Genomic DNA, 14,678 nt, shown 5'->3' on the forward strand with positions numbered 1-14,678 from the left:
TATAGCTTTAGGATTAATCCTAGATATTCTCAGAGTAGTTATATATATTTACAGGTGCTTCTATCCTATTTCTTCTATATCCATGAACGTGTTGACCTAATATTCAGAGCATTAGACTTTGTTGTTATAAAAGAAAGTGCTTGGGTGTTGGAGTCAGGAAGATTGGCCTGGCATCCAGGATGCCAGCGTACCTCTATGTGGGGAACAGCAGAGACCCGTGTGACTTTGAGAGACACCCATAACCTCCCTCAGTCTCGGTTTCTTCATCTGAAAAATGGGAGTGATCATGCCTTACAGAACTCTAAAGATTAAATGAGATAGTGTATATAAAGAAATGTAGTGCCTGGGTGGCTCAGTCAGTTAAGCATCTGCCTTCGGCTCAGATCATGATCTCAGGGTCCTGCGATTGAGCCCCACCTCGGGCTCCCTGCTCTCAGGAAACCTGCTTCTTGCTCTCTTCCCTGCTCGTGCTCTCTCTTGCTCTCTCTCTCTCTCAAATAAAATCTTAAAAAAAAAAAGTAGCGCCTGGAAAGTAAGGATATTTGATAAATTTTAGGTGATCCCTGAACCCTTCCCACATCTCCCTTATCCCTGGCTCCTAAGTCTTCCAACTTGTAATTGGCTTTTAACACCCATGATGTAGACCGAGAGTTGGCAAACTTTTCTAGTAAAGGGTCAAATGGTATCTTAGGCTTTGCAGGCCATACTGGCCACCTCTGCCCGTGTGGCCTGAAAGCCACCATAGGCAATATGTAAATGAATGAGCACAGTTAGGTTCCTGTAAAGCTTTATTTATGGGCTCTGAAATTTCAATTTCATATAATCTTCATGTGTCACATAGAATTATTCCTCTTGTGGGTTTTTTTTTTTTTTCAAGCTCTTAAAAATGGAAAATTCACTCTTAGCTCTCAGGCCATAAAAAAGCAGGCAAAAAGCTGGGGTTATCACTGCCTGTGGTTTGCTGACTCTGATGTAGAGAATGTCCATCAGCCATTTAATGAATCCACAGGGAATGGCTTTATGTGGCAGTGTTCTGTTCTCAGTGGCTAAGAACATAAGCTTTGAAAAGAAACACCTAGATTTGGATTCTGGTTTGCCGCTTAGTTTTACCTTAGATAAGTTACATTACCTTCTGTCTGTGCATGTTTGCTCACATATAAAAGTGTGCCTTTTTATGAGGTTTAAATGAGAAAATAGAAAAAAGGGGACTGTGGCATATAAGAGCTTAATGAGTGGAAGCTATAAATGTCTACAGTCTTCCTCTTTTTTTTTTTTAAAGATTTTAATTTATTTGACAGAGAGAAAGACAGCCAGCGAGGGAGGGAACACAAGCAGGGGGAGTGGGAGAGGAAGAAGCAGGCTCCCAGCGGAGGAGCCTGATGCGGGGCTCGATCCCAGGGATCCAGGATCACGCCCTGAGCCGAAGGCAGACGCTTAAGGACTAAGCCACCCAGGCGCCCCTAGAGTCTTCCTCTTATATTGACATCTTTTGCATTTTATCTTGATACACTAATCAAAACTCCATAAGCAATGGTAAGCCATTTCCAATAACCTGCAAAGGATCTTGTTTCATTCTAGGAAATTCTTGTGTAAACCTTCTTTCTCATTTATAAATTTGTCTTTTAACTTTCCCTGTAGCCACAGCCAGAGCTTTGAGGTGTGAGATACCTGGGGAGCTGACCCTCTTCTCCCCTTAACTATAAAAGCATCACAGAGGGCATTTGGAGCCTCTCAGAATCATGAGTTAAGTTGAATAGATGACCAGTTGTTAGAGAAAAATGGCTAATGAACAGGATCTTTAACACCGTTTTGCTCTTTTTTTAAGTTTTATTTATTTAAGGAATCTCTACACCCAGCATGGGGCTTGAACTCACTACTCCAAGATCAAGAGTTGCATGCTCTTCAGACTGAGCCAGCCAGGCACCCCTAACACCATTTTGCTCTTGAGCAGCTGTCCCTTCCTGCCATGCCCCTAAAAGAAATAAGGGTACTGATAACACCGCAGAGCGCACAAGCCAGCACTTTGGCACCAAGCCAAGGTAGAATTGTAGTGAGCACAGCTGGCTCACAGCTTAGGCCTCATCGAAGTTCGGGGCCTAGAGCCAAAATGCCAAAGCAGAACCCACTTGCATCCCTTCGCTCCCTTCTAAATCTCCCACGTAAGACACAGGTGATGTAGCAATCAGCCAATCTCCACACCAGTGAGAAGAGCTGTAAGAGCAGGCCTGACCATAGCCAGTCACCAGTTTTTTTTGTTTTTTGTTTTTTATATTTATTTGTTTAAATAAAGTTAGCCAACATATAGTGCATCATTAGTTCTTGACATACTGTTCAATGATTGATTAGTTGCGTATAACACCCACTGCTCATCACATCTTGTGCCCTCAGTGCCCTTCACCCGGTTACCCCATCCCCCCACCCCTCACCCCCATTCTGCAGCCCTCAGTTTGTTTCCCAGAGTCAAGAGTCTGTCATGGTTTGAAGGCACAGTAATGGCTGAGATGTGCTTGAAAGTGGAGGGGCCGGGCTTGTTAATGAATCCTGCCTCCTCTTGGTAGAATGCATTCATTCTCCTGCGTCTAAGTTATGCAAGCTCAAGACATCTTCCAAACAAAACCAACCTAATGAGGACCACCTGGAGAGAAATTTCTACAGAACAGCAGCAGCCGCAGTCTCTCTGTGTGTCAGTCCTTGAGAGACGGGACTTCACGGGGCCTGCCTTGCCTGCTTTCTTCACTGGAGATAAAAGGACGCTGGTCTGTGGAGCTGAAGTGGGCAAGGCCCGGTGTAAGGTGGACTGAGATGTGTGGGGGTACGGGGAGGAAGAGGAAGCCTCTCCTAACATGCTGGCTCACCACTGTGGGTCTAAGGCAGGTCTTCATGGGGAAGAACCAGTGTAGCCAGCCCTGAGCTGAGCCTTTCACGCCTTTAACTTTCTCCAGCTGCTCTGCATTTTGTGGGCAGGCCCTGAAATCATCTGATCCCTGACAGTGGTCTGTGTTTCTTCTGCCCCCTCCCTGATCCTGACCTTCTGATGGAATGCCCACTGTAAGTTGTTAGCATGTTCCCTGTGACGTCCTCCCCTGTCCAGAAGGAGCTCGACGAGAGCCAGGGCAATCCGTCACAATTCTGTGTTCCCTCACCCCAAAGCCCCTTGCCTGCCGGGAGGTGCAGATGGAGAAGGCTGAAGGCAACAGCTGCAAACCATATTTTATTTCAGATCCCCTTCCGGGTCCCAGCAGCCCGGCTCTTGCCAGCCCTGTGTGGCTAACTGCCTAGAACCTCTTCGCCTGAATCTCCGTGTGGCTCCTGCAGCCAAGTTGGACTGCTGGCATCGTCCACCTGCATTGATTTCACTCCTTGTGGAACCAGCCTCTCTTTACAAAGAATCTGACTCTTCTCAGTGTTGTTGTTTTTTTAAGGTTATTCCACTGCCATGTTCCCCTTGTCAGACACCCACGCAGATTCCCGATCCTTCCCCCCCCCCCCCCGGCCCCCCGCCCCCTGGGAGGAAGCTGGAGGTGTGCCCTGGCCTTCGCTGTTGGGTGGCCTATGAACTGTCCATGGAGGCTAGCGGGGATTTTTGTCTTCTCTGATTACTTTCACCAGAGTAGAGAACATGGTGGTGGACAGTCTGCTTTTGAAGTCAGAGACGTTTTTGAGCTACTCAAATTTGTGTTCCAGTCGTGGCTTTACCACTCACTACTGTTTGCCTTGGATGAGTTTGCTGGTCTCTTCATTTGCAAAATGGGGATGATGATACCAACATTTGAAGGATGCCCTGAGAATTAGTAGATAATATTTATTAAGTACCTAGCGCATTTCTATTATTTTAAAATTGCCTATCCCCTTGTATACATACAGAATTTGTGTGTGCTAATTTGTATATTCCTCTGAGAATAGTGATTTAGGCATTGCTAGGTTTCAGCAAATATTTGGGAATTTTTTTTTCCTGATAACAGTAGAAATAGATTTTTTTTTTCTTTTAGAGAGCGAGAAAAGGAGAAAAAAGGGGAGGGGGGCAGAGAGAGAGGGAGAGAGAGAATCTTAAGCGGGTTCCACACCCAGCATGGAGCCTGATTCGAGGCTTGATCTCACAACCCTGAGATCACGACCTGATCTGAAATCAAGAGTTGGATGCTTGAACTGACTGAGCCACCCAGGCACCCTAGAAATAGATTTTTTAAGTGAAATTGGGAGGATAAGGAAAAGCACAAGAAAATAATACAAATAACTTGAAATGATCATTGTCACCATTTTATCATATAATGAAATTTTTATTTTTAAAAATTTATTTTGCATTTTTTTTAAATTTATTTTTAAAATTTTATTTCAGGTAGGGTTAAGCTATACAAATGGTTTTTATTTTATACTGTATTGCAAAGTTTTTGCCATGAATCCATTTGTTTTTCAGTTGTATGGTTTTTAGTGGTTCTAGAATAATCTGTCATATGGGTATACCCTAATTTACTTAAGAATTCCCCTGTCGTTGAAAATTTTGGTTGTTTCCAGTTTTTCACTACGACAAACTGTAGCTACACATAATCTTCTCACACATTTAGAACTTCTTTTTGAGTAACCTTTTTTCATTAAAATTCAATTAGCCAACATATAGTAGTGTAGTGTTCAATAATTCATCAGTTGCATGTAAACACCCAGTGTCACCCAGTCACTTCACATGCCCTCCTTAATGCCCATTTGAATAACTTTCTACAAACAAGCTGCATTAAAAGGGGGAACATTTTTATTTTTTTTTAAAGACTTTATTTACTAATTTGAGAGGGAGGGAGAGCACAGAGGGAGAGTGAGAGTGAGAAGCAGACTCCTTGCTGAGCAGAGAGCCTGATGTGGGACTCAATCCCAGGACCCTGGGACCATGACCTGAGCCAAAGGCAGACACTTACCTGACTGAGCCACCTAGGCACCCGAGAGGGGGAACATTTTTATAGCTTTGGATCAATATTGATGCATTTTCTTCCATAAGGGTTTTGCCACATTGAATTCCCATCCATAGTAATCCTCTTTCGTACCTTCTTCAATTCTGAGTATTAATTTAAAAAAAGCCTCCATTTTATTAAGTGACAACTTAATCTAATTGCTTGTTTTTTACTTGATTTTTTTTCCTTCTTGTTTTAAATTTTTTTCTTAAGTTTTTATTTTAATCATGGTGTTAATCACAATAAGTACATTCCTTCATCTTCATCACCTATTTTACCCGTCCTTCACCCACCTCCCTTCTGGTAACCATCAATTTGTTCTCTATAGTTAAGAGTCTGTTTCTTGGTTTGTCTCTTTTCCCCTCTTTGCTCATTTGTTTTGTTTCTTAACTTCCACCTAGGAGTGAAATCTTACAGTATTTGTCTTTCTCTGACAGACTTATTTCACTTAGCATAATACTCTCTAGCTCCATCCTTGTCATTGCAAATGGCAAGATTTTGTTACTGTTTATGGCTGATTATTCCTGTGTGTGTGTGTGTACACGACATCTTTATCCATTCATCAGTCGATGCACACTTGGGCTGTTGCCATATCTAGGCTTTGGAAATAATGCCACTGTAAACATAAGCATATATGTATCCTTTTGATTAGTGTTTTTGTATTTTTTGGATAAATACCCAGTAGTGCAATTGCTGGATCTTAGGGTAGTTCTATTTTTAAATTTTTGAGAAATCTCCGTACTCTTTTCCACAGTGGCTGCACCAATTTGCATTTCCACCAACAGTGCAAGAGGGTTATTTTTTCTCCACATCCTCACCAGCACGTGTTGTTTCTTGTGTTTTTTATTTTAGCCATTCTGACTGGTGTGAGGTGGTATCTCATTATAGTTTTGATTTGCTTTTCCCTGATGATCAGGGATGATGAGCATCTTTTCATGTGTCTGTTGGCCATCTGTATGTTTTCTTTGGAGAACTGTCTGTTCATGTCTTCTGCCCATTTTTTAACTGGATTATTTGTTTTTTGGGTGTTGAGCTGTATAAGTTCTTTTTGTGTTTTGGATACTAACCCATTATTGGATATGTCATTTGTAAATATCTTCTCCCATTCCATGATTGTCTTTCAGTTTTGTTGATTGTTTCCTTCACTGTACAGAAACTTTTTATTTTGCTGTAGTCCCAGTAGTTTATTGTTGCTTTTGTTTCCCTTGCCTCAGGGGACATATGTAGAAAAAAGTTACCATGGCTAATGACAGAGAAATTATTGCCTGTGCTGTCTTCTAGAATTTTTATGGTTTAAGGTCTCACATTTAGGTCTTTAATCCATTGTGAATTGATTTTTGTGTATGGTTTAAGAAAGTGGTCTAGTTTCAGTCTTTGGCATGTTGCTGTCCAGTTTTCCCAACACCATTTATTGAAGAGACTGTCTTTTTCTCATTGGATAGCCTTTCCTGCTTTGTCGAAGATTAGTTGACCATATAATTGTGGGCTTATTTCTGGACTTCCTGTTCTATTCCTTTGATCAATGTGTCTGTTTTTTATGCCAGTACCATAATGTTTTAGGTACTGCAGCTTTTTAATGTAACTTGAAGTTCAGAACTGTGATTCTTCCAGCTTTGCTTTTCTTTTCCAAGATTGCTTTTGTGGTACCTACATTATTTGTTCTAGCTCTAAAAAATGCTATTAGTATTTTGATAGGGATTGCATTAAATGTGTTGATAGCTTTGGGTAGTATAGACATGTTAACAATATCTGTTCTTCCAATCCATGAGCATGGAATGTCTTTCCATTTCTTTGTGTCTTCAATTTCTTTCATCAGTGATGTGTAGTTTTCAGAGTACAGGTCTTTCACCTCTTTGGTTAGGTTTATTTCTAGGTATTTTATTATTTTTGGTGCAACTGTAAATGAGATTGTTTTCTTCTCTTTGTACTGCTTCATTATTGGTATAGAGAAATGCAATGGATTTCTGTACGTTGATTTTGTATCCTGCAACTTTAATGAATTTGTTCATCAGTTCTAGCAGTTTTTTGTGGAGTCTTTCAGGTTTTCTATGTAGAGTATCATGTCATCTGGAAATAGTGGAAGTTTTACTTTTTCCTTACCAGTTTAGGTGTCTTTTATTTCTTTTTATTGTCTGATTACTGTGGCTAGGACTTCCAGACCTGTTGAATAAAAGTGATGAGGGTGGACATCCTTGTCTTGTTCCTGACCTTAGGGGAAAGTATTTAATTTTTTCCATTGAGGATGACAATTAGTTGGATTTTCATATATGGCCTTTATAAGGTTGAGGTATGTTCCCTCTAAACCTATTTTGTTGAGGGTTTTTATCATGAATGGATGTTGTATTTTATCACATGCTTTTTCTGCATCTGTGAAATGATCATGTGGTTCTTAACCTTTCTTTATTGACATGATGTATCATGTTGATTGATTTGCGAATACTGAGCCACCCTTGCAGTCCAGGAATAAATCCCACTTGATTGCAGGGGATTTTTGTAATGTACTGTTGGTTTGGGTTTGCTAACATTTTGTTGAGGATTTTTGCATCAGTGTTCATCAGAGATATTGACCTGTAGTTCTCTTTTTTTGTGGTGTCTTTATCTGGTTTTGGTATCAGGGTAATGCTGGCCTCATAGAATGAATTTTGAAGCTTTCCTTCCTTTCCTTTTTTTTTCCCCCTTTCTTTGAAATAGTTTGAGAAGAATAAGTATTACTCTTCTTTAAATGTTTGGTAGTATTCATTTGTGAAAGCATCTGGTCTTGGACTTTTGTTTGTTGGGAGTTTTTTGATTACTGACTCAATTTCTTTGCTGGTTATTAGTCTGTTCAAATTTTCTGTTTCTTCCTGTTTCAATTTTGGTAGTTTTTATGTTTCTAAGAATTTACCCATTTCTTCTAGATTGTCCAGTTTGTTGACATATAGTTTTTCATAACATTCTCTCTCTCTCTCTTTTAAGATTTTATTATTTGAGAGAGACACAGAATGAGTTGAGGGAGGGGCAAAGGGACAAGCAGACTCTCCACTGAGTGCAGAGTCATCCCAGGCTCCATCCTAGGACCCTGAGAATCATGACCTGAGACCAGGTCAGATGCTTAAGTGACTGAGCCACTCAGGCATCCCTCATAATATTCTCCTGCAATTGTTTGTATTTCTGTGGCATTGGTTGTTGTTTGTCCTTTCTCATTTGTGATTTTATTTGAGTCCTTTCTCCATTTTTCTTGATAAATCCAGCTAGCGGTTTATCAATTTTATTGATTTTTTTTTTCAAAAAACCAGCTCCTGGTTTCATTGATTTGTTCTATTTTTTGTTTCTATATCATTTATTTCTGCTTTAATCTTTATGATTTCCTTCCTCCTGCTGGCTTTAGGTTTTGTTTGTTTTCCTTTTTCTAACTCCTTCAGGTGTAAGAGTTAGATTGTTTAAGACTTGTCTTCTTAAGTTATGCCTATGTTGCTATAAGCTTCCCTCTTAGAATTACTTTTGCTGCATACCAAAGATTTTGAACCATTGCATTTTCATTTTCATTTGCTTCCATGTACATTTTTATTTCTTCTTTAATTTCCTGGCTGATCTGTTCATTGTTTAGTAGTATGTTCTTTAACCTGCATGTATTTGCCGTCTTTCCAGAGTTTTTCTTGTGGTTGGCTTTAAGTTTCACAGCATTGTGTTCAGAAAAGATGCATGGTATGATTTCAATCTTCTTGAACTTGTTGAGACTTGTTTTGTGGTCAAATATGTGACCTATTCTGGAGAATGTTCCATGCGCCTTTGAAAAGAATGTGTATTCTGCTGTTTTAGGATGGAATATGATGAATTTATCTGTTATAGCCACCTGGTCCAGTGTGTCATTCAAAGTCACTGTTTCCTTATTGATTATCTGTTCCCGTGATCTGTCCATTGATGTAAGTGGGACGGTAAGGTCCCCTACTATTATTGTATTATTATCAATTAGTTCTTTTATGTTTATTATTAACTGTTTTATGTATTTGGGTGCTCCTGTGTTGGGTGCATGAATATTTATAATTGTTAGATCTTCTTGTTGGATTGTCCACTATATTATTATGTAGTCTCCTTCTTTGTCTCTTATTATGGCCTTTGTTTAAAGTCTATTTTGTCCAATATAAGTATTGATATTCTTGCTTTTTTTTGACATCCATGTGCATGATAAATGTTTCTTCATCCCCTCTTTTTCATTTTGCAAGCGTCTTTAGGTCTAAAATGAGTCTCTTGTAGGCAGCATATAGATGGGTCTTTTTTTTTTTTTAATCCATTCTGTCACCCTATGTCTTTTGATTGGAGCATTTAGTCCATTTACATTCAAGGTAATTCTTAACAGTTATATATTTATTATTTTATCACTTGTTTTTTGGTTGTTTCTGAGGATTTTCTCTGATCCTTTCTTTCTCTCTTTAATGCTTTGCTGGTTTTCTTTACTTTGGTCATTCATTTGGATTTCTTTCTCTTTATTCTTTGCATATTTATTAGTGGTTTTTGATTTGTGGTTACCATTAGGTTTGTATGTAATCTCTTCTGCATATAGCAGTCTATATTAAGTTGATGGTCATTTATGTTTGAACCCATTCTTTACTCTTCTCCTTCCCACATTTTAGGTATATGGTATCCTGTTTTACTTTTATTTTGTAAGTTCCTTGACTGATATTTTACAGAAATACTCATTTTTACTGCTTTTGTGTTTCTTATCTTCATACTGTCATTTTTGGTCTTTCATTTCCACACAAAAAATCCTCTTTAGTATTTCTTGCAAGGCTAGTTTAGTGATAACTCCTTTATTCTTTGTTGGCCTAGGAAACTCATTATTCTTCTTCTATTCTGAATGATAGTTTTGCTGGATAGAACATTCCTGGCTGTAGGTTTTTTCCATTCAGCACTTTAGATATATCATGTCACTCTTTTCTGGCTTGGAATGTTTCTGCTGAAAAATTTGCAGGTTTCCTTTGTATGTAACTGGCTGCTTTTGTCTCGCTGGTTTTAATATTTTTTCTTTATCACTGTATTTTGCCGTTTTAATTATACGTCTCGGTGTAGATCTGCTTTTGTTAATTTTTGGGGGGGTTCTCTCTTCCTCCGGGATCTGTGTATCTGTTTCTTTCCCCCAGAGTAGGGAAGTTTTCAGCTATTATTTCTTAAAATAAATTCTCTGCCCTCTTTTCCCTCTCTTTTGCTGGAACTCCTATACTATGAATGTTATTGTGTTTGATGGAGTCACTGAGTTCCCTAAGTGTATTCTCATTTTGCATAATTCTTTTTTCTCTCTTTTGTTCAGTTTGATTACTTTCCATTACTCTGTCTTCTAGGTCATTAATTTATTCCTCTGCTTCTTCCAGCCTGCCGTTCATTCCATCAAGCTTATTTCTCATTTTGTTTATCGAGCCCTTGATCTCTGCTATATTATTCCTCATCTGTGTTAATGGTCTCACTGATACTGTCCACTCTTTTCTCATTCCACTAAGTATACTTATACTCATTGCTTTAAATGTTCTATCAGGTATATTACTTATATCTCTTTACCTTAGATCTCTGGCTATGGCCTTGTCCTATTCTTTCATTTGGGGCAAATTGTTCTGTCTTCTTTTGTCTGTGTCTGTGCCCGTTTCTGTGTGTTAGGAATGTCAGCTATGTCTTCTATTCTTGAGGGTAATGGCTTTATGAAGAAGAGGCCCTCTAGTGCTCTACATTGTAGTGCCCTCTGTTCCTCAGGGCCTGGTGCTTCCTAGAGTGTCTCTGATGTGTGCTCTGTACACTCTGCTGTTGAGTCCTGGCCACTTTGTCCTACAGGCCAATTGTCTGCAGAGGCTCTCTTTGGCTGTTGTGGGCAGTATTTGGTCCTCGTAATTGGGGCATGTTTTAACTAGATGTGCTCTGATGTCCTTGTTAAATGACACCTGTCACCACTGCCACCAGAACCAAGGCCCTGTAAAACTCCCAGGTCGGGAGACATGGTGTGGACAGGGGTTTGCATCTGTCTTCTGGGGCAAGAGACCTACTGTGCTGGGTCTGAAGCAAGTGCTACTGTAAAGGGTGGTTCTACCAGTGTGGGGGGGCTGGGAGAAGGGAGCTGGGCTTGCTGTAAGCAAGTCAGGTAGCAAGTGTTGATATTGCACTGGTTCCTGCAGGTGGCACTGTGCTTATGCTGACCAGCATGGGAGGGAAATGGTATCAGCCAGCTCTTTTGTTCCATGGGGGTCTCTCTGTGAACACTGCCTCTCTGGGATGTGCTCTGAGATGAGCAACTAACTTCTCCACTCTGTTCCCCAGCTGTTCCATGCTGTATGCCCATGGGCTTTTTGACATGCCTTCTCTCCAAGATTAGCCCCAGTGCCCTTGAGACTCTTCATCCACTCCCATTGATGTTTAAATCTCCAGGCTTTAAGCTCCACTTGTTGCAAGAACTCATGAAAATTGACCCCTTTCTCTTTCCAAGGCAGTTGCTATGGGGATTCCCACCCCCTCAATGTGGTCCCCTATGTGCTAGTCTGTCTCTAACCCTTCTCCACAATCACCCCTCCCTCCCCAGCACAGTGACCGTGATCCATTTCTCTCCCAAGCTGCATCTCCACACTTCCTACCTTCTTTTTTGTGGTCTCTTCTCTACCTGTAGTTGTGGAGTTTGTTCTGCCAGTCTTCAGGTCAATTTTGGGGGTATTTATGATGAGCCGATAGTTATCTACTTATATTTGTGGGAAAAGGCAAGCCTAGGGTCCTCCTACTCCACTGCCCTCTTCTCCTTGCCCCCCCCCCAAAGGAAAGTCTACTTTATTATTTTAAACACATTATCTGTTTCTCTTCTTTGCCAGTTTTTTTTTTTTGTCGATCTGTGATAACCTTCCACATATACAGTATATAAAGTCTTTCACTATCGTAATTGTAAATATTTATCCCTAGTTATTTGCTTGTTAATTTTGTTTACAGTGAGGTTTCTTTTTCTCCTACTTTCCCTCTGTTTTTTAGATGTATCAAAGTCTATTTGTATTTAAAAATGTTGTTCTTTCCCTTTATGAGTTTTCTTTATTTTGATGTTTGTGTTTAAAAGTCATTTCCCTCCCAGGAATCAGAAAAATATCCACCTATATATTCCTAAATTATTAATCTCTCTTAAATTTGTTTTGGCGTGAGTGTGAGGTAGGGATCCATTATTGTAATAGGCATGATTACTATTAAATTATTAAAGCTAATCATAAAAGGCTTTTTAAGAGTCAGTAGATATACATACAAATACCAAAACAAAGATTTCAAATGGAAATGTATTTAGGAGATTTAAAAAAAGGTCTGTGTCTCTTTTAATGAGAAGATTCACTTTGGCAGTTTTAGTTAATTCTAAGTAGCTAACGTGCCATATTTAAATTGCACGTCAAACCTTTTTTGATATTTATTGAGTTGGCTACTAGAAGTGACAATATTTGGAATTCACCTTAACTTCTGTTTCTCTGGATATCTTCTCAGTTCTGTCCCTTCTATCCATCACAGTCCATTTTTGGAGCAACCTGCCCTCCTAAACAGTTTCTCTTTTCAGGAAGCGTGCCTTTGTGGATCTTTCCAGTCTTCTGATGTCCCTGTTTCAGCTTCCATGTCTTTAGTTTAATGAGTCATTCACCTAGTCCCAAAACCCTGGTTTTCTAGTAGCCCTACCTATTTTGAAACATTGTATATGTAGGTGACCTCAGGTAAGACATCATGAAATCTCTGATGACTTGGCAAAATCAAGTATGTATTCAGAGGAAGAGCACTAACCCTTGGTATTTCCTGTTTCAGGAAAAGATGAAAGGCAAGAATAAGCTGGTGCCTCGCCTGCTGGGCATCACCAAGGACTCAGTGATGCGTGTGGATGAGAAGACCAAGGAAGTGCTGCAGGAGTGGCCACTCACCACGGTTAAGCGCTGGGCAGCCTCGCCCAAAAGCTTCACCCTGGTATGGACTGGAAACAGGGTCTCAACACGGCCTTAGGCAATACCGTGGTGTGGTAGAGAGAATACAAGCCCAGTGGGTTTCCCTGGCCTTAGAGAGCAATGTGCATAGGGACAGATGGTGGCAAGTCCACAGAGGGCGGGGACTGGTCCAGTCTTCTGAGTTCCTGATGCCGTCCCTAGTTGCCCTGAAAGGAAACTTTCTAATGCTCAGAGGCTGATCAAAGACTGCCTCTTCATCTCTAGTTGTTTTAGAAGTTCCTAAGCATTGTGACATCTTGCTGAAGTGTGTTTTCCCAGCCTGCCTGGAAACAAGATACCGTTTAGAGGAAATGGCATAGACTTTGGGGTAGTATTCAAAAGCAGCTGGTCATCTTCCATTTCTGAGAGAATTATGTCTCCTCTCTGAGCCTTAATGTCATTAACTTTAACATGGGAATCATAATATCTATTTCATAGAGGTGCTGAGATCAAACAAGATGATGATGATAAAATTCTCAGTGTGAAGTACATGGAAAGCAGGGAGAATGTAGTCATCCCAGGCCTTCAGACTTCTGAATTCCTCCTCCCAACCTTAATAGTTACTCTTAGCAGATTATAATTGTGTTATTATCTTAACTATAGCCACATTGACCTGTGAGAACTGATAGGGTTGTTATTTTGTAGGGCAAGTTGAGCAACAAGAGAAATCAGTGTTGAAAGTTATCCGTCTCCTAGCACTGCTGAAGTGTACTATTCTCCAGGTCTAGTGGATACTTGAAATATTAGCTTGTCTCTAGGTAAGGTCTCATAATAGGTCATCAGAAAAAAAGGTGTAAGGAAGGATTTTGGAGGGAGTCTTTAGTTATCTAGTTTGATCATTGGTGGATAGACTCTTGCCAGTTGGAACTAATCATCAGGAAGTATACCTTCTTGCCTCCTGTAGTCGGGAGGGGCTCCACCTGCATGTCCCCTAAGAAGGGTGTGTTCATACTTAAAGAACTGCATCCTCATCTTCCGTGGCAGGAAGTTGTGGATAACTTGTAAAAGAGAAAAATCAAATCAATATAAATATGTTATTTAGAAATATTAGAAGAAACTGCTGAAAGGGCTCAAAGTAGTTGCCTTTGGGGGTGGGAGGGATGGAAAGTGAAGATAGGAAGGGGTAGGGCAGGGGCCCACTGTGTTTTGTTATGTACCTTTTAGTGCTATTGGTCTTTGAAAACTAGGTCCAAGTCCCATTTTGTTGAAAACAAAAAGTTGTTTTAAAGATAAGTAAGAAATAGTTATGAGTCACAGTAACTACCTCAAGTACAAGAGAGAATGAATATCAATGATGTTTATTAAAGTTGGATTAAAGTTTATAACATGTCTTATTTCTTTCCACTCTGAGCCTTAATTTAATTTCCAAGTATTTGGAGATTCTCCTGTTGTCTTCCTATTATTGATTTTTAGTTCAATTCTGTTATGGTCAAAGGACATACTCCGCATGATTTCAAGTCTTAGAGTTTTAAGATTTGGTTTATATCACAGGATATGGTCATTCTAGGAGAATGTTCGGTGAGTACTTGACAGGAGTGTTAGGTAAATGTCAGTTAGATCCTGTTCATTGATGTTGTTCCAGTCTTCTCTATCCCAACAACAGTTGCAGATTTTTCCGTTTTTCCTTTCAGTTTTCATCGCATGTATTTTGAAGCTCTGTTTGGTGCTTACATGTACATTGAAGATCCCTCTGTTATCTTCGTGGAGAAATTGTTTTACCATTTAGTTCTTTTGTTCCTTGTAAATTTGTTTTCTCTGAAATCTGCTTAATCTTAATATAGCCACTCATGATTTTTCA

General features: G+C 39.8%; 1 protein-coding gene across 12 annotated transcripts in view; it reads left to right on the top strand.

The window, feature by feature from the left end:
* The window catches only part of TLN2 (talin 2), a 408,649-nt gene that overhangs the window by 248,705 nt on the left and 145,266 nt on the right, over positions 1–14,678 (top strand). For all 12 annotated transcript variants that reach the window (XM_087859255.1, XM_087859253.1, XM_087859254.1 and 9 more), the window contains one exon: positions 12,708–12,863. In XM_087859255.1, coding sequence (XP_087715381.1) covers positions 12,708–12,863 — 156 coding nt within the window. The remainder of the gene's footprint in view (positions 1–12,707; positions 12,864–14,678) is intronic.

Source organism: Ursus americanus, chromosome 36 (assembly GCF_024610735.1).
Source record: "Ursus americanus isolate L20-20 chromosome 36, mUrsAme1.1.p, whole genome shotgun sequence".
Taxonomy (NCBI): Eukaryota; Metazoa; Chordata; class Mammalia; order Carnivora; family Ursidae; genus Ursus; species Ursus americanus.